The sequence below is a fragment of the Solea solea genome, chromosome 6 (assembly GCF_958295425.1).
Source record: "Solea solea chromosome 6, fSolSol10.1, whole genome shotgun sequence".
NCBI classification, from domain to species: domain Eukaryota; kingdom Metazoa; phylum Chordata; class Actinopteri; order Pleuronectiformes; family Soleidae; genus Solea; species Solea solea.
In genome coordinates this window covers 9,174,432-9,194,585 of record NC_081139.1, presented here as the reverse complement: position 1 = coordinate 9,194,585, position 20,154 = coordinate 9,174,432, and the positions used below count along the sequence as shown (strand labels likewise).

At 38.0% G+C, this 20,154-nt stretch overlaps 2 protein-coding genes across 2 annotated transcripts in view; one reads left to right on the top strand and one right to left on the bottom strand.

Moving 5' to 3' along the window:
* The window catches only part of stab1 (stabilin 1), a 57,704-nt gene extending 38,046 nt beyond the window's left edge, over positions 1-19,658 (bottom strand). The window contains exons 1-23 of the mRNA XM_058630849.1: positions 18,915-19,658; positions 16,644-16,771; positions 15,585-15,700; positions 15,389-15,474; positions 14,909-14,978; positions 13,832-13,927; positions 12,864-12,977; positions 11,982-12,169; positions 11,539-11,675; positions 10,749-10,876; positions 9,855-9,931; positions 8,985-9,107; positions 5,328-5,465; positions 5,005-5,076; positions 4,323-4,436; positions 4,068-4,121; positions 3,575-3,655; positions 3,302-3,460; positions 2,522-2,584; positions 1,983-2,075; positions 1,551-1,637; positions 1,350-1,461; positions 337-523 (exon numbers count right to left, since the gene is read on the bottom strand). Of these exons, the coding sequence (XP_058486832.1) occupies positions 337-523; positions 1,350-1,461; positions 1,551-1,637; positions 1,983-2,075; positions 2,522-2,584; positions 3,302-3,460; positions 3,575-3,655; positions 4,068-4,121; positions 4,323-4,436; positions 5,005-5,076; positions 5,328-5,465; positions 8,985-9,107; positions 9,855-9,931; positions 10,749-10,876; positions 11,539-11,675; positions 11,982-12,169; positions 12,864-12,977; positions 13,832-13,927; positions 14,909-14,978; positions 15,389-15,474; positions 15,585-15,700; positions 16,644-16,771; positions 18,915-18,965 (2,474 nt within the window). The 5' untranslated portion in view covers positions 18,966-19,658. The remainder of the gene's footprint in view (positions 1-336; positions 524-1,349; positions 1,462-1,550; positions 1,638-1,982; positions 2,076-2,521; positions 2,585-3,301; positions 3,461-3,574; positions 3,656-4,067; positions 4,122-4,322; positions 4,437-5,004; positions 5,077-5,327; positions 5,466-8,984; positions 9,108-9,854; positions 9,932-10,748; positions 10,877-11,538; positions 11,676-11,981; positions 12,170-12,863; positions 12,978-13,831; positions 13,928-14,908; positions 14,979-15,388; positions 15,475-15,584; positions 15,701-16,643; positions 16,772-18,914) is intronic.
* LOC131460395 (E3 ubiquitin-protein ligase TRIM35-like) lies at positions 5,700-8,319 on the top strand. The gene has a single exon (XM_058630850.1). The coding sequence runs from the start codon at positions 6,273-6,275 to the stop codon at positions 7,680-7,682; it is 1,410 nt and encodes a 469-aa protein (XP_058486833.1). The 5' UTR covers positions 5,700-6,272; the 3' UTR covers positions 7,683-8,319.
* Positions 19,659-20,154: the final 496 nt, after the last annotated feature.

Sequence of the window (20,154 nt, the reverse complement as noted above, 5' to 3'; positions counted from 1 at the left end):
GGATAGTGTCAACTGTAGGTGCAGAAAATGTACAACAAAAATGAGAAAGGATTTCTGATGAAAGCAAAGACGACTAAAAAAAGGGGATTAGCCAAATTGGACACTCTAAATTGACCCTGGTGTGAGTGTGAGAGTGGATGGTTGTTGTCTCTATGTGGCCCTGTGATGGACTGGCGATCTGTCCAGGGTCGCCAGTCCATCACAGCTTCCCCGCTTTTCGGCCTATATCAGCTGTGACTTTATGTAGAGGATAAAGCAGAAGAAGACGGATGGATGGACAAAACACAGGAGCCAGAATGACCAGCTGTATTTGTAAGAGAAGAAGTAATATCTTACGTGGTATGTAGTCCTGTGTGTGTACAGTATGCATGGATGTGACAGTGTTCCTGCAGACCATCAGAGTTGCAGGGTGTGGCCGTCTTGTCACAGTTCTCTCCAGAGTATCCCTCTAGACAAGATCCTCTGCGACACACACCACTAGAGCCAGGGCGGTTATCACACACACCATGGACACACCGACACTCTGTGGTCGAGTGAGCACATGCACACACACACACACAATTCAAACATTTTAGGTTAGTCAGTCAATAAAACAGAACATGAGGCAAAACACATCACTGTATATTTACATTTGGGGTGGACGAAATTATCCTCATTGATAATTTTGCATACCCAGTTATACTTGGTATGACTAATAAAAATCCGCTTTTGTTTAGAAACACTATCTTTGTGATAACTGCTGTTAAATGAAGCAGGTAAATGTTTTCCCTTGTGGTGCTCGGAACACTGATGTCACCCTCAGACTAATGGAAAATACTGGTTGTAATTCTTCAGCTCCATCCGTTTTTTAGGTTGGTTCATAATCAAATAGCTGCTAAAAACATATTTCATGTGTCTTGGAAGGATTGAACATAAACTGATCTAAAAAAAAAAAAAACCCTGAAAGTGTGAATACATACAGTGCAAGAGCCCTTCAACACAGAGGAAAATCAGATTTTTCAAACCAGCTCTGAAGGCGGTAAAAACAGGCAAATATGGTGAACATTGTGTAAATCTTCAGCTCAAAGGCTTTCAGTAAGCAGCCTGCGGATATATCTGCCTGCTTTCCTTAATATGTCCATAGTCTTTCTCCCCTCATAATAATGGCAGCTTATCTTCTGCTAAACTTATCCATTGTTGTCTGTTTTCAGACATTTTTACACATTTAATGAAATATAAGGAGCACTGAAATGTTGCAGTATTTTATTTGATCCCTGATCAGTTCATGCACTGAATGTTGTTTGTGAGCAAGCATTCATCTGCAGGCAAGAGTTACAACCCGTAAAGATAATAAGTCTTCTTGCTGTTACCTTCGTCACAGTTCTCTCCATACTTGCTTGGATCTGAACAGATGTGGCAGGCGATACCTTTGAAATTTGATTGACAGCTGCATGAACCATTGCCTTGGATACCATCAAAGCACTGCACGGGGGACAAAAATAAATAAACAAATAAATAACCACCATCAGATGACAGACAAGACTCTTGTGACAGAGTTGAGCGTTCCCCACCGTTCCTTTGTCGTAGCAGGGATTTTGAAATCCTCCAATACAGGGTTTACAGTCTGGGCCAAAAAATCCTTTACAACACTCTGCAGTCTGTTAAAACACACACACACACACACACACACACACAGAGTGAGAGAGAGAGTTTAAAATCGCTTATATTTTTGACATAATTCTCCGTAAAGTACTCTCTATTTTAGTCATTTATTTATTGAACTTTTATGTAACAAGAAAGTCCCTTTTCATGTATGTTTTGACCTCAGGTGACTGTGTGGTTTATGTCATCTTTCTGGATTCGTAAATAATTTGATGCATACATGATGTCATATTTCTTTTTTCATGGTCTGTTTTCCTCTCAGTGTTGTCAGTCTGACATGCTGGCGCACAGGTTTTGCACCTTTAAAAATAAAGCTCCCGATTCAGTGTTGCCACTCTCACCTGCTTGGTGGTGTTACAGTGTAAGGCACAGCCTTTTTGAAGTGTTGGATTCAGAGGAGATGCGACGTAATCACAGCCAATTTGGTGACTTGCCTGAAGAAACACACACAAACACACACAAATGCACACAAACAAACACACAGGTCTGTTAAAATTTCTTTTCTCATCTAGAGTATATTGCTCAACAGCGGGGAAAGCAAAGCAAAGCAAAGCAAAGCAAAGCAAAGCAAAGCAAAACAAAACAAAACAAAACAAAACAAAACAAAAACACTGATTTAGGAACTCTATTTTCCTTAAAATTAAGATTTTCAGTAATGTAATACAACATTAAATTGTGACACCATGAGACTTTTTATAAATAGCATATTTTATATTATTTGGTATTTATTATTTATTCTAACCCTGTAACATTTAATTCAGTGGTCACCTATTTAATGACACGTTCACATAAAAGTAGAAAAGTAATTGCACAGTTTGTAATCTAGTCATACTGAATACATTTTACAGGGAAGTGATCAGAAGAGTTATAATTATTTTACCATTTTAGTGCTGCCTTCTGGACATTGGGTCTCATAGAGGTAACTGCAGTGAATACAGGGACCCTAAAAACACACAAGCAGATAAAAGTTAACACTTAATCTCTGAACACATAATTGTGAAGTTAATACTAATGATAATAGAATGGATAGAGTGAGTCATCTTTCATTTTGAAGGTTGTTGGTTCGATTCCCAGCTCCGCAAGTCTACATGCCAATGTGTCCTTGGGCAAGACACTTAGTCCCACGTTGGTGTGCCGGAAGTGTGTGAATGGATAGAAAGATGTGTGATAGAATCTGTGCTGCACATAGATATGCTGTATGTGAATGGGTGAATGACAAAACGGTAGTGTAAATGAGGTAAAAGGAAGAACTTCAGTCCCTCAAAGCCTCCTCCCAATTATGTTCTATGGTTGATAATGAGTGCAAAAGGTAAATCAGCAAAGTCCCAAGATGTTTTTTATGCAATAAAATGTGATGCATTGGTAGGTAAACTAATGGCCCAAATATAAAATAAATAAATATTCATGTATTGGCAGAGTTAATATATTGGTCTTTGGTATCTAAAAATATCTAATGTGCAAATAAAACCAGTTCTAATTGATATTGTACTACTAAGTATGATCTTGTGCCTATATGGTAGAATGTGCCCAATAATAATATCGTAAGCTTAAATAAATACATCAATTCCTCAATGACAATTTGGCCATTATTAGCAGCAAATTATCTCTGCTGGACGGACTGTTGATTCAGAGTCTGTGTGTTTGATAATAGACTTCTCACCATAATAATTCTGCTCTCAATGATGTCACATCGATGAGGCAGGACGGGGAGGATGGATGGCGGGTACAGCAGCCCGTCAATCATATGAATTATCCCATTGGATGCCATAATGTTGGTGGTCACTAGATGGATGCCCTTTTCCCCCAACAGGATCTGACCCTGGAGGCAAACGGAACAGGGCTGGTAGTGTTTATGGAGCCTTCTAATGTTTATTGTGAATTAATGATTGAACAAGACAAACCATTACACCATAAATAAATCTTAGACACTTACATCATCAGACACAGTAATAGTGATGATCTGATTAGCCATTGTCACAATCTTAGGAAGTGCAGCCAAATCGTCAACGGTAAGCTGCCGACAGAAAAATAATCATCAACTAAAACTTCACATTTAGTCCCATTTTGTAAAACATGATATTGGAAAGAGCAAACAACATCATCCAAATATCTTAGCTATTCTTGGACCTCATCCACACTGGTACCAAAAAGGTAAAGTCTGCCTTTGGTCAAAATAGAGTTAAGAATGCATTTAAATATAAACATGTGCTAGAAATAGTTTAACTTAGTTAAATGTGGTACACAGACCACATGTTGACTGGGATATAATACATGAATGAATATCTGTTGATTACTAGTAGAGAGTCATAAATTGATGGTCATAAATATCTGCCTGACAAAAAAGTAAGTAAGAAAGTAAAGTGGAAAGGAAGGATTGATAAACAGATGATAAAGATAGAGGAAGCAATGTGTGGGGGGCATCTTACCATAGTCTGTGAAAAAACATGGTGCCTGAGGAGTTCCTGAAGTTTATGTTTGGCCTTTAGAAAAAGCATAATATCATTATAATAACAAAATATTGCATAATGGTCAAAGGACTAATAAGTGGCAGAAATATATTATTGTAATAATAATAATACATAAACAGACTTATCAATAAAACCTGTATGTTACCACAAATAAACAAATAACATGAGAGCTGAATAGACAATGAGATGTGACTCCACTCCCTCTGTCCTTACATCATTGAGCATATAAAGGATGCTGCCGTCTCTGGATCGGTCCACGGCTTCATTGGTGGGAACAAACACAGTCAGGGGTCCAGGACCTCTGAGAGGAGGGGGTGACCCACAGTTCTACATACACATACATAGTTTACAGTAACAATGGTAGATTTACCATTTAAACAGAAGTGAACAAAAATGTTATTTTCTTGAGAGGAACAAAGAATTTTTAGCTTGCACAGTACTATACGAACATGACATATACAGTATATGTATATACAGGCTCTGGTACTTATGACAAATGATATGACTTTGTTAATAGCAAAGTTTAATTTTTCAAACTAAAGGTTGGGTCCCTTTAAAGGGTCACCGCTTGAGTCTGAGAGATTGTGAGAGAGGAACAAATTAAACATTTACGCAAAATACCCCAATTTTAATGAACAAAAAATATTATAATTATCATATTTGTCTGTACATCAAATCTTTATCTGAAAAGGAACTACAGCTGCCAGATAAATATAGTTGCAAAGACCATTAGTTTTGTCACTTTCTCTTTGTTTGCCCATACATAGCCTTAGTATATTGGAATGTAATGGCGGAGTAAAATGAGCAACATTTCAATCGTAAAGTGATTTATACAAAAGATTTGTTCAGATAATGTTGAGATAAATTAAAATATCTATTTGAGCTCATTACTCACATCAACCAGGGACAGGAAGCGGTTATATTTTCCATTCTTTGTCAGAATTTCTCCAATTGTTTTATCAGCAAACTGGACACATGAAAAAAACAAAAAAGAAATCAAATGACTGACATTCATATTGTCCAAGGAGCAGCTTCAGCCACTGGCATACAATCAAAAAATAATCCTGACTTGATATGCTCCAGTATTGGTAAATAAATAAATAGTAGAAATTGTTGAATCATTTTTATGGTATACTATATGTCAATTAATCCCCGCTTATTGTATTTTAATGTCATTAGCGAGTTTTCCATATTTGTTAAAGTGGCCCTTTAACTCACCTGGTAATCATAAGAACTCGTATCAGAAAGAGTGTTTGTGATTGGCTGGTCGATGATATGGATGATCCCATTTGCTGCTGGCAGGTCTTCTTGGACAACAGTGTACAGTCTGCTGGGATTATCAATCAGGATGAACTTCTACAGTCACAAGAACAAAAGAAGAACCACAAGGAAGATGCTCATTGTGTTTATATGGGCTTTAATAATCTGGTAATTGCAATAATCTATACTATCTTGAACATTGAGGAGAGGACTGAGGACTTTGTTCTCCATCTCTTCAGTGTTGAAGATTTAAATAAGAGCCACTTAAACAGTCTACAGCCAGTGAACTGTAAAGTAAGCCTTTAACTTTAAGGCTACTGTAATAAAATAAACATATTATTTTCCGTATGTGCTAGCCAAAAGTGAGTACCCATTTAAATACGTAACTTCTGCTGCTAGGGTGTCTCTCAATCAAAACAATTATGGAAGACCTAGTTTGATCGTGTGTGAAAATGTTACATATCTTTAAATCTATTTGGTAACTATTGTTTCTTTTTCATTATAACAAACAAAATGTTTTTGCATTGCAATTTCTTTACTGTCTTTTTAAGATAAAATGTCCTGGTGGGAGTTATCTCTCGATCAGAGCTCCACCCAATCTATGACTCAACACAGAAACACAGGAAACAAGACATACATTCTTTCATGTGTGATAGCACACTCAGACAAAGACACAATAAAAGATTCACCCTCAATAAGAAAAACAACCATATCCACTGATAGAGGAGCTGCAGGAGGAAACAGAGGGGAACAACTGAACACTGCTGAAGCGCTTCAACAAGCTGAAGAAACCACTTTGTGAACTGAGGAGCCACAACTCAAAGTGAAAGTAAAATTCAAGGATCTTTCTAGGGTGACTGATCACACTGTTTGCAGTTCTTTCCGTTTAACACGGTGTGAAACATGTTTTCCGTATCAGATGAGGATTTATCTTGTCCTGTTTGCCATGATATCTTCCAAGATCCAGTTGTCCTGTCGTGTAGCCACAGCTTTTGTAAAGCCTGTCTTCAAAAATGGTGGAGAGAGAAACAAACATGTGAGTGCCCATGCTGTAAGACAATATCACCAAAGAGAGATCCACCCCGTAACTTGGCATTAAAGAACCTGTGTGAGGTCATTTTACAGGAGAGAGATCGCAGAGGTTCAACAGGGTCTGAGACACTTTGCAGTCTTCACTCTGAGAAACTCAGACTCTTCTGTCTTGACCATAAGGAGGCAGTGTGTCTCATCTGCAGGGACTCAAAGAGGCACACCAACCACACGTTCAGACCCATCGATGAAGCGGCACACGATCAAAGAGAGGAGCTCAGGAAATTCTTGAAACCTTTTCAAGAGAAACTCCAACTCTACAAACAAGTAAGAGGAAATTGTGATCAAACAGCAACACATGTTAAGGCACAGGCCCAACAAACAGAGAAGCTGATCAAGGAGCATTTTAAGAAGTTTCACCAGTTTCTGAAAGAGGAAGAGAAGGCCAGACTCTCTGCTCTGAGAGAGGAAGAGGAGCAGAAGAGTCAGATCGTACAGGAGAAGATTGGTGCTCTGAGCAAAGAGATAGTAGCTCTTTCCCACACAATTGCAAAAACAGAGAAAGAACTGAAAACTGAAGATGCCTCTTTCCTGCTAAACTACAAGGCTGCAGTGGCAAGAGTCCAGCAGCGCCCTCTGCTGGATGATCCACAGCTCATCTCAGGTGCTCTGATTGATGTGGCAAAACACCTGGGCAACCTGACTTTCCATATCTGGAACAAGATGAAGGAGATAGTCTCCTACATTCCTGTAATTCTGGATCCAAACACAGCCGACCCAGAGCTTGTCGTGTCTGAAGATCTGTCCTGTGTGAGATCTGCAAACTGTCAGCAACTCCCAAAAAACCCAGAGAGGACCAAGTTCTCCTGCTGTGTTCTTGGCTCTCAAGGATTCAACTCAGGGTCTCATAGTTGGGATGTTGACGTTGGAGACAACAAAGACTGGGAGCTGGGTGTGTTGGGAGAGTATATCCAGATGAACGAACGCCTACAGTCCGGCTTGTGGAGAATTTTATTTTCCAATAGGAAATTGTCAGCGTTCTCTACTTCAGGCTCAGAGCAAGATGTGTCACTGAGAAAGAAGCTCCAGAAGATCAGAGTCCGTCTGGACTTTGACAGGGGAAAGCTGTCGTTCTTTGACCTTGACACCAACACACTCATACACACCTTCAAACACACTTTTACTGACACACTGTTTCCATACATTTACACTGAGAACCGCCTCTCACTTAAGATTTTACCAGTGAAGGTCAGTGTGACAGTAGAAACACAGATATTATTCTGACAGGGTTAAGCAATAACACAATAGCCTCTGATTACATTTAACCGGATGTCTTTTATTATTGTTTAATATTTTAGGGCTGTATTAGATAAATGTGGGCAGTGCAGAGATCAATAGTTCATGTAATGAAGGAATCAGATTTGAACTTTTCTGTGTTCTGTAAAATGATTTAGTTTAGTACGTTTTTTCCCTTGACACAGCAGCCATTTTGACACATTTTAGCAGGGAAACCACGGGTGTTAAAAATCACATTGAGAATGGCTGTGTTCACTCAGGACAGTGTGACAATGAACCGGCATGCACACTACAACTGGTAACTAAATGGCTCTCAGCCATTATTAATTTGGTAACTGTGATTTTCCTCATGCCAAAATGGCTGCTGTGCAAAGTGCACATTGATGATGGTGGTGGTGGTTGTATGAAAGATTATTATGCCATATTATTTATTGAATTAGCAAACATCATTATTTTACTTGTTATTAAGTATCCATTCATTAACAATTCATTTTTCATGAAGAAACAGCATGAGTGTCACTTTTGGTGGTTAAAGTATCAAAAGGGCTGGTGGTAGTATATTAGCTGCAACCAATTAACTGGAACATAGGCACGAATGAAACCGTTTGCTGTGTGCCTGTGTGTTTCTGCCCTCTAGTGTCAGTAGTTGTCAGTGATAGTTTGGGAGAGAAGAGCTGCCACTCTGCAACATAAACAGTAAATCCATGCGTTCCAACAATATTTTGATGACTGTCAGCCACTGGACTGCATCCTCAGTAATGAAAGTGATGACTGTGTTGTATTTTTACAGATACTTTGACACTGTATTGATATCTTTACCTTCTGAGTGTGATGTAAATTCCTTTAAATGTGATATAATGAGATGTTAAGATGGTATGTATAAGATCAGTGTAATTAGTGGAATATTAGCTCCTGTTCAGACATAAGGAGGCATCACATGATGATGATAACTAATACTGCCCATATAGTTATAGCAATAATAGTTAAAAATATGTGTTGTGCTATGTTTACATGTCAAAATTTCTTACATTAAAAGTAATAATGATTTTTGTTCAGCAGATATACAGTGTGTAACTTGTGATTTTACAGATAAAAAATTTATCTAAATGTGGTGACATCATTAAAATCAAAGGAAACGAACAATTGTTTTTTTGTGATCCTCTTTAAGTCGAAAGGTTTCTACCTTATGAGGTTTCCCCTATCACGTGACTCATTTCTGTCAAACTGTCCACAAAATGAACTCATCCATGGCCATGAGAGGGCTATGAAGTTTAGAGAAGACGTTTTTACCTTGTTGCCTTTGCTCCTCCACTTGGCTCCTCCATACATGTTAATGTCTTGTCCCTCCAGATCCTTGTAGAGATGCTGACCCAGGATCAGGTGACTTTTACAAACCAGCTCCTCGTTCACACCCTGTAAAGATAGTTTAAATCAGTGGACCAATAATCTGGATTTTTTTTTAAATTTTTTTAAATCAGTGGACCAATAATCTGGATTTTTTTTAATTTTTTTTTTTTACTAGTATTTACAAATACTAAAACAAAAAAATCCCACTCTCTTCTTTTCAAAAATGGCTCACAAATATTGAAAAGCCCAACCATGTGTACTGTGAAAGATTAGGTATTCTAATGATAGTCAAACTGATTCAATTACTTCCATACAGGGATGGGTGATAAAACATTATATTTCAATATTTTTTAGGATTTTGATGAAAACGATAAGTAAAAATTCAAAGACTTGTGACTGATCTAGGTCATGTGACACTGAATCCTGCTCACTGCTGCACACATTCAGGGAATGTGTTATCTAAGATCTATAATTATATCAGATAATGATATTACATTAGATGATATATCTTGCCCACCTCTATTTCCACATAATATATTCTCAGGATGAAACCACGACCCTGTTTCCCATCAATTATACTTACATAGCAACAATGATGGCAAATCCAATCACTGCCTGGATTATTTATGTTCAAAGTCAACATGGTGGCTGTAAGTAGGTGTAATAACTTGAGAGACTTTGAAAAGTGCCAATCTGTAAAATGGCACAATTTTGGGCATTGGAACATTTATAGTGCAGTTTCAGTCTTGCCCCGAGAATGTTGCTACCACTTATCCTAAAATGGCATATGTTTGCTGGGGTTTTGGTACTTACAGTTAAAGGTGTTTTCATTAGGGGGATGAAAGCTGTGAAAGGTCCATTGTGACTCAGCAGCAGTGGACAGCCTCTCTCTGAAATATACACATACACACAATTTAGTCAAATGTCATGGCAAAACACCAATACAACACCATCACCAAGACGGTAACTTAAAGTGTGAGCTATTGAGATTATTGTGATTTTAGAAATTCATTGTACATCATAACAATGGCAATCCAAATAAAGAGTGAAATACACCAATTCTGCATAAGCATGTACATTCTCAGTTGCAGTTTCTCATAAATACAAGTTAAATGTGCAACTCTTTGATTTGTGTGCCTGGTACATTTATTAATAATACATGCTGTAAAGTGTGTTTGTGTTTACAATAACATAAACAAACATGATGGAATATATAATATATTTATTATCTTACAGTGACCCTATGAAAAAAAAAAAAATAACAATCATATTCCCATACTTAATGGTCAACTTTATTTCTATAGCATGTTTAAAAACAACCAGGCTTGACCAATGTGCTTTATGAGTTAAACGGTAACATAAAACACACTAAAAGTAAAGTTTAAACTAGTAAAATATTAGTAAATGGTAAAAATGTAGTAAAATCTGTCACAAATATATGTTGTCTTCTCAAAGAAAGGGCCAGAAAGAAAAGATGGGTCTTTAAAACAATTTAAAATGTTCATTAGTGAACTGTTGACAAGACCTGATCGCCTCTTCTTGGAATTTTTTTTTTAAATTGTGTCACTATATACAATGATTAAAAACTGATGAATGTATGAATGAATGGAATGGAATAATGTATTGTATGTAATGTATTGTATTGATGCTTCTTCACCAGTCAGACTCAGAAGAACAGATCATATGAAGAATTTCTGGTTATTTTACCAAACAGCACAACAGCTTCCGTCAGATTTTCTCTTTGGCTTCCACTCCTGCCAAGCTCTTTAAGTCGTGCCATCAGGTTACCGTAGCAACGCCGGCCGTCACCGATCTCACCTGTCTCACACTCACACCTGAGAAAAGAGGGGAGGGGTGGGGGGTAAAACAAATTATTCTATTCTGCAAAATAGAGACATCAGAGTGACACCAGCTGCTGGCTGTTCATTTAAAATCTGGTTCTAGTTCAAATTCTAGAATAGAATAGCCTTTATTGTCGTTATTTTGTGGACGAAATTTGGGTGCCACTAGTTCAAATTCTAGACCAACAACTCTATATTTTCTAGATTGAATCCTGGTTCTAGATGAAGATCTGGTTTTAGTCCTGATTCCAGATGTACACTTGGCGTTTTTCTAGTCTTAGCTCTAGTTGTAGATATAGACAGAAATATTTTCGGGATTTAGTCCAGGGTCTCGATATAGACCGGCTCTGATGACTCTTTAACATTTTGATATTTGATTGGTTTCATGATGCAATATTAGTTGAAATATGTCCCAGTGACAGTAAAGGAAATGATCCGCTGTCCTTGTCTTAAGTGTGGGGAAAAAGATCTGTGTTGTCTACCGGCCCAGAGGTGCATCAGCCCACGGGGAAAATCCCCAGTATGCCAACAGACAAAAGTCTTGAGACAAAAGTCTCTAGAAAGAAATATTCTTTTTCTGGCACTTGTAGAACCAAGAGACAAACGAAGAGACAAACGAAGAGACAAAACAAACACAAATTGTTTGTGGCTCTGACCTGGGATGTCCATCTACTCCACTCCTGCAGGTAGCCGTGGGGTCACAAGTGTCTGCTGCACAAGCAGAAACCAGTTCACAGCCAGATTCAGGATTGCCACCAATAGGGGACATGCCAAACATACAGTCACAGCTGGACTGAAAGACAGACAAACACAGAGACAGTGAATGTGGTTAAACAAAGTTTCATGGATGTGATTTATTATACTTCTAAGAAGTGTATGTTCCAGTGTGTATCATTTAGTTGTGTTTATTGTCAGAAATATAAGCTACTACCCATAAGTATGTTTGTACTAGTGTGTATAACTGCTTTAAAATAAAAGCTTTTGGACCTTAAACAAACTATAGTTTTCACAAACAAATAAGAAAATATACAACAAGGGATTTAAAAACAAATAGGCCATGGTTTGTAGATTACGATTCAGAGGAATATCCATGCCTCACCTTATTGGGTCCTTTGAAGACACAAATGGTGGAGTTGATGGGACACCCTCCATTGTTCTCAGAACAAGGGTTTTTGGGTATGCAGATCCTGCCATCACCCTGGTAATCAGGCTTACACACACAGTTGACCTTTGAACCCTGTGAGGAGCACTGGGCATTGATGTCACAATCCCTTGCTGAACAAATGCCTGAAATGGATCATGAGAATTACTAAGAGTTAAAATGAGATTCAAAGACATTTGTCAAAATAATAAAACAAACATAAAATAAAAAAAACACCTAGCTGTTATACAACCACATCTGCTGCGATCCTCCCTTCTGTTCCTTAGCTATGGTGTTAAATTATGGCCACATACTGTAAGTGTTTTGTATAATTTTATTGTCACAGCAAAGCTGACTTTTGACATTTTGTTATTAAATTATTCACTGTGGCTTTCAGTCACTGGCATGTGTTTTTATCTACAACACCACACTAGGCAGAAGTATTTCTTACTTATCTTATCTTTTATAATGGAAACATGGAAAACATAACCTTCATTTTTGGACATCATGTGATATAAATTGCGAAGCTTTTAATTTTTAATACAAGCAAATGTTAATGTTGTTATCCTGTATTGTGAGTTTTACTGCTGCGGTCTTATCATATAAAATCATATCAAAATAAATTGGTGTTTTCTAAAACACCAATTTTTTATATATATATTTTACAAATTATAAAATATATCAATCCTCTGCTTTGAGCTACTGCTAACATAAGCATGCTAACACAAACTTGAACTAATGTACCAACAACACCCTACAAAACTAAAAAGTAACTTAAATATTAAAGCAGTGTTTGAAATAAACAGAGAAATTAAGTTGGCGGTGGAGCTGTGTGTTTACTTCCGCATTTGCCCTGTGGCGTCTTCCTGTGTCCGGGCAAACATTCGCAGTTGGCGCTGTCTCCTTCTCCTTCGCAGTAGGAGTAGGGCTGACAGTTACTGCACCTAGTGCTCACTGTCAACAACACACACACGCACACGAGCACACACACACACAAACACACACGCACAACTGATTGACTGACTGACTGAAGTGGCTGAAGAAAGCCAGAAAATCAAAACATCACCATTTTCAGGTAAAAATAGAAGAACTAAAGTGGAAAATTATCACATGATGAATTTGAAGTTCATCCTCTCTTATGTCCTACACACATTTTTCCATTGTTATACCCAAGTTATTACTTGGTGATTAGTGTTGAAATACAGTGTCTTAAATATTAAATATAATATTACCTAAATACGACATCATTTCAAAACTATTACCATATTGTTTCTGTTTACAGTGGTTAAAGTTTGAATAATACAATGCTTTATATGCAGTAAACTACATGTATAGAGATAACATGACATTAAATTACTACCAGCTCTGTTTAGGAAACCACACATATGTTTCTTTTTGATTTGACTCATTAAAATCTCTCCCCAACAGTTTCCTCTGATGGTGCAACTGCTCAACTCCAATCAGTTCAGTTACTCAGCTAATATTTTTGTCCTCTTTTCACTGAAGTTTTATGTCTAATTCAGGGGTGTAAAATTAATCTATTCTACAAATTGCATCTCTGAATATATCAATCATCACTAACACAATTCTCTCTCAATCACAATCTGTGTTGTTCCAGCCTAGTCTTAAATGCCATTATTACGGTGAACATTTATTTATACTATACTATGTAAACAGCATTCACATTGACAGATTTCAAATAATAACCTGGGCTACCAAGACTATACATTTTAATTTAACCTATGTATAGCGTAATATGCTTTATTTAATCTAATACATTATAATCCAACAAGATGTCATGTTTTTACCTTGGTCACAGTTCTTTCCACTGTACGGTGGCTGACACAAACACTGTCCATCGCCCTCTGGACCTTTATTACACACTCCATGCAGACAATCACACTCTGGACAGACACAATGACAGATAGTACAGTAACAGGTTGTTAAACCAGTGAGGGATATGCATTTGTCTCTTTGTGTGACTCTGAGCAGCATAATGTAAAAAGGATTTAAAAAACAAACAAACAAAAAAGAATAGTTAATCTCGTGGGAAACTGAGAAGCCTTGGCAGGGTCTTTTACACATGACCTTGTTATTGTCACTCCGGCAGTTTGCCCCGCCCCCTCCTCTGCCGGCCTGCTGGCCCTGATTACACACACCTGCTGACAATTAAGCCATGTGGACTTTAAAAACTCTCTGTTTCCCTGTTTCAGTGTCAGTGTGTTTTGTCCATGCCTGATCACCAGAGCTCCTCGTCACAGCCACAGAATCCACATGCTTTCAATTCTGAGCGACGTTTTCTTTGTAAGTTTTCTTATCCTAGCTTTTCAGCTGATACTTTAGTTAAGATTTATAGCCCTTTTTGTTTTCCTCCTTGGGAGAGATTTCTGTTTGTAAATTTTCACAGCCATTTTAGGAACTCCAATCACTAGGATTGTGACTTACATTTTATTAGTTGGATTGAGTAGATCCAATCATTTAGATTGCGTTTTGTTTTTGACCTCGTTCTTAGTTAGTTAAAGATCGCCAATCAATAGGATTGTGCTTTGAGTTAGTTTTCGTTTTGAAGTGTTTAGAGCTTTGTTTTCCTCCGTTTTGGAGAGTTTTCTGTTTTATGTTTTACATGATAACCATAGTCTGAGTTTGTTTCCTCTTCGGAGTGATTTTTTTGTTCCGCAACGTCTTTTGAAGAGCGTTGCGCTTTCCATTTGTTATAGTTTTTCATAGCCACGCTTTTGTTTTCCCTCAGTAAAGAGGATCTGTCTTGTGTTTTGTTTACGAGTGCCAATAAAGACAATTAAAAGGCCTCTGCGTCTGAGTCCTCTCTGATCCGTCTTGTCAGTTATTATCATACAGGTCAGAATTCCGAATGTTAGAGGACCAACCTTTATCACACTTGTCTCCAAAAGCATTCGGATTCTTACACTCCTGACATGCAAAGCCGGAGAAGCCATCCTGAAAAGAGATCAAATCATCTTTTAAGACCTGGAATGTCTGTTGCATAAAATCAACCTATGTTCATTTCTCATGTTCCCAAACACAAAGAGAAGCAAGAGAGGTTGAATGAAATAATACAGATCTTCTGTCAGTGAAACAGGCTGAATCTGACAACTACTATACTTACTATATTTACAGCAATATTAACCAGATTAAGACAAAAGTCTAAATAAGAAATGTCTTGTAAACAGCAATTTCTGATTTAGTTTGAAACATGGTCACATTAGATAGACACATTTACACACTAATGAGACAATATTGTCCTATTGGAGTTTTAAATTATGAATTAGGGACATTGTTGTCTCTGAGGTAACCCACAGAAACAATCCCATTCTCTTAACTCCTGATGGATAGTTAAGGCTACTAACGTCACAGATACAGGTCCCATTGCCGGTGCCTCCATCCTGACAGGTTCCATGGAAGTTACAGGTTTTCCCTGACCAGCTGGGACATGCTGCAGACAGACAGAGAGAAAGCTGAAAGGATGTGATCAAGTCTATGGATTGTTGTGATTAGTGCAAGAAAATGACAATCAAGGGAATGATGTGTGTGTGTGCGTCTTACGGAGACACAGCGGGCCCCAGTGCTGTGGGCAGCAAACTGGCTCCATGAACCCCTTCACACAGCTGCGCTGACATCCATTCAGCCCTATCTCCCTGCCGCCGATCTGCACCACATAACTGCAGCACACAGTGGACATGAGGTGAGCAAGCTGCTCCTTCCACACCTACTACAAATATAATTACAATATCTATCAAGATGAACTTAATCTGTGTATTTATAGGAGATAAGTCATTTACCAATTTAATTTAAAACATTAATAGTGTATAAGTAACATCAGCAGACTGTAGGTAAATGATAAAAGTTAAAGCTGCTTGTCCAGGTGACTGATACAGTATTAATAAGAGTATATCAGGTAAAATTTCATTAAAGCGTCAATGTAGAATTAGCATTTTATAGTCCTGCTGATCATGATGGAATTTTGTTAATTGGTTTATAACTTGTGTTCACGATAATGATGTATTTTATTAAAATATCATATTATTCTTAATGTAAAATTTTCATCTTCAATAACTGATGTGGTAAGTACATTATATTGAATTTAAAGGTCACTTGTGTAGGAATTAGGGGCACTATCAACACAAATTGGATTAGGATATTAGTATTATAATCACCTGAAACTAAGTGTTATCCACAGAGCAAAACTTCATTTGCTAGGCCTGGGAATGAGGGCAGAATATTTTGTTTTAAATGGAGTTATATTAACGTTTTGTATTGAAATTGAATGTCGGTCAAAGGGAGTCAAAAATGTCTGAGAAACTGCAATTTTAAAATTCCATTTTTATCTGAAACTGAAAAATATGTGAGGGTCATGACGGAGCTCAATTGAAGAGAGAAGAGAAGTTTCTATGTTAAAATACGTGGAACCAGTAAGTAGTAAAAAATTATTGTTTAATAGTGTTTTAAAGCAACACAATGTAGGATTTCAATCTTAAAAATAAATAATGTCTCAAGATGATTTTGATACATCAACTTACAACAGGATGAAACACATCTAGGTCTGCAGATGTATTAGGTCTGCATTGCTTGCATTGGCACAAAGTAACTGTACTGTATGTTCACCTGCAGTTGGTGGTGCCCACACTGCTGAAACCATGGGGGCAACTGCTGGTGGTGACAGCGGCACAGGAGGTGCAGGAGGTGTAAACGTCCATCCTCTGTGAAATATCACAGCGACCTGGAGGAGGAGTCTGAGGGAACAGAAATCTATGACTGCACAGCCACTCACAGAACTTGCATTACAACTTAATGTAAACGACCAGTACAGCCCTGTTTGAACAAGCAACAGCTCCCACTCAGTCTTCCACTGATACTTCCACAACTGTTTGGAGAAGTAGTGGTACACAAGTAAAAGCTGTTGTACCAGATGTGGTAGTGTATCAGGTGATATTACTTTTGATTCATCTATTATCTACATAGCATATCCAGCTGTGTATCCATATACAGCTAATATTAGACGCCTGCAAGAGGCAGAGCTCACCCCTGACACCCCACCACCCCATGTGACAACCCCTTAGAAAACAAATACACAAAGACAGTAAAAACACATAAAACTAAACTATATTTACACGTTTATGTAAAACCCAAATATTAGCCAACAGTAGTAGTAGTAGTAGTGGAGACACCTAATTGATAAAAAACAGTTTCTTATTACATACACTTCCCAGCCACATAATTAGTTACACCTGTACACCTGCTTGGTAATGCAAGTATTGAATCAGCATTTAAACATGTAGACGTGGTCAAGACGACCTGCTGAGGTTCAAACTGTGCATCAGAAATAGGAGGAGAGGTGATTTAAGTGACTTGAACATGGGGGGTGGTGGAAATCTTTTTTTTTTTAATAATTTTTTTCCCAGCCCTTTACGTTTCAGTACTTTTAATGCATTAAGTGAAGTGATTTCTTGGAAATGGCTGGTTTATCTGTTAACATAATATTAGACGTTTCAGAAAAGGGCAGCTAAAGAGTCAGACGTTTTTATGATGCACAAATAGGTTGTGAGGATTTGAGGAGCTCTAAAAAAGTGGGTCACATCATCAAACAGTTAGAAAAAGACTGGTGTAAAGTATTCAATGAAATCAGTTTCTGAATGAGTTTGTGGTGACTGCTGCAACAGTCTTCCATCCAGCCATTATCTATGCAGGGGATGCTGTGCCAATCTCAGCTGTGACATAGGGCGATAGGCGGGGTACACCCAGGACAGTTCGCCAGTCCATTGCAGAAACACATAGAGAAACAACCCTTCACTCTCACATTTGCACCTATGGTCAATTTAGAGTGACCAATTTACCTAATCCCCATATTGCATGTTTTTTGACTGTGGGAGGAAGCCGGAGAAAACACACACACACACGGGGAGGACATGCAAACGCCATACAGAAAGGCAGAAAGGCCGTTGTTCCAAACAGGGCTCAAACCCAGGTCTTCTTGCTGCAAAGGCAAGAGCGCAAACCACTTCAGTAACCATGTGGCCCACTGCCTCAGTCTTAATTTTAAAAAACATCACATTCCCTACACTAGTTTTAATGGCAGTTTAAGGGTCACTTGTATTAGAAGTCCATATAGACAAATTGACAGGACTTTTCCACTCGTCAGTCAGAACTGAAGAAGCATCCTGGATGAGAGGTGAAACACCATCAACACAACTAAAGCAAGTCCAGTTGCCTTCAGTCATTTATCAAGTCATGGTATGAAACTACAGGCAAAGTGAAACTGCTGTGTTGACATGTATGTGGTTTAGATAAATTCCTCTTTGAAAACATAACCCAGATGATGGGTATCAGGATATTTCTATCTCGGCAGCTTTGACTACGACACCATGGACGGATGGATGACAGTGTTGGTCCAGCACTTTGATCCAGACTGAAACATTGATGGATGGTCACAGGAGGATGAAGCATAATAATGTAACGAATTATTTAATCAATTTTCTAAAATTTAATTGTCAAAAAATTAGAAAACAAAAAGTGTAAAAAATGTATGTAAAATCAGGAAAATTGTAAGTTAAGAGTTTCGTTTCAAGATTTAATTATGTTTAGGTTTTGGATAAGGCCTATATCTTTATCCCTTCTTCACTCAAAACAAGTAAAGTGTTTTCATTCATTCAGTGAGCAAATATAAGACCTTCTTACACTCGAACAAATACAAATGATTTGTGAGTTCAGGCTGTGGTGAGAAAACAATGTGAAATTGCATTGCAAGGAACTGCTTTACGCTGATAAATTTGTATCAGAGTAAAGCAGTTCTTTTTAGAAACCAGCAGAAAAACAGGTGACACGGTAACTCAGTCTGTAGGAATTAGAAGTGTGTGTGTGTGTGTGTGTGTGTGTTACCTGTTCTTGCAGAGATGTTTGTAGACAGAGCAGCAGCAGCAGCAGCAGCATGGCTCAGGGTTTCACATCCAGGAGGAAAAAATAAATCTACTAACCCAGTGTCCACTTCAGTCAATAGGAAAATAAACCCCTCAAAAGTAGACAATGTGTCCAGCCAATCAGGTTTTTTACCTAGTTTTCTTCTCACATATGTAGTCTGAACTTTAAGCCCTACCTACTGTACAAACTACAGGAAAAACAGACTGATAAAAACATCCTCTCTGCCAGAATAACACAACGTTTAGTCGACAAAAGACAACTGAATGCAACCTGCTGTTGAGTAGAAAACCCAACGTAACAACTTAAAGTAAGAAAAGATTAAAACTACAGGGTGTATCCATGCAGGCACCCACCGTTCAACAGCAGCGTTCCTGGTTCATTTGAAGCCTTACTTCAACATCCCTGTTTATTTGGGAGACAAACAAACAACTAACATATCTAACAAATTAACTCTGAGCTCAGTGTCCGGTGAAGCAAGAGCAGCCGGAGGCTCTAATGACTGCTGGCGTCATATATTTTCTGATCCAGGAAAGAAAGAAAAAAACGAAAAAAACCGAAACTGGCACCTCCTGGAACCTCCCAGCAAAGATCATCTCCTCCTACTACTTTCCTTGTAATAACAGCAGCAGCACTGGTACAGTTAATAACTGCGGTCAAGTGAGCCGTTATTCGTCTTCGCGTGGTGTAGTGAGCCGTCATTCGTTTTTAAGTGCGCCCGTGCAGTCGAACTTACGGTGAATGCTGGGAGTCGGCTGAGAAACAGCGCTAGTTTGATACCGGCGCGATCACTTCCGGTCTTCAAAAGTCAGAAAATACAATTTTTACTCAGAAAAAGGCCGAAAACTCAATTTTTACTGTACAATAAAAACACTTTGGCCCATAAGTTCTCACAGTGGTTGGTACGGTTGACTTCAGGGGCATGCTGACTACTCCCTCAGTCATTATCAAACATTTTTACTGTATAATTTTTGCGAAATTAGGCATCAAAGTTGTCCTTTTTTTACTTTTTGATGCTTAATTTCTCAAAAATGATACAGTAAAAATGTTTGATAATGAGTGAGGTAGTAGTCAGCATTCCCCTGAAATCAACCGTACCAACCACTGTCAGAACTAATGGGCCAAAGTGATTTTATTGTACAGTAAAATTGAGTTTTCTGCCTTTTTCTGAGTAAAGAAAAAAACAACTTTGCAGATTAATTTC

Excerpts from the sequence above, each read along its gene's own strand:
- LOC131460395 (XM_058630850.1), top strand. The coding sequence starts at position 6,273 with ATGTTTTCCGTATCAGATGAGGATTTATCTTGTCCTGTTTGCCATGAT.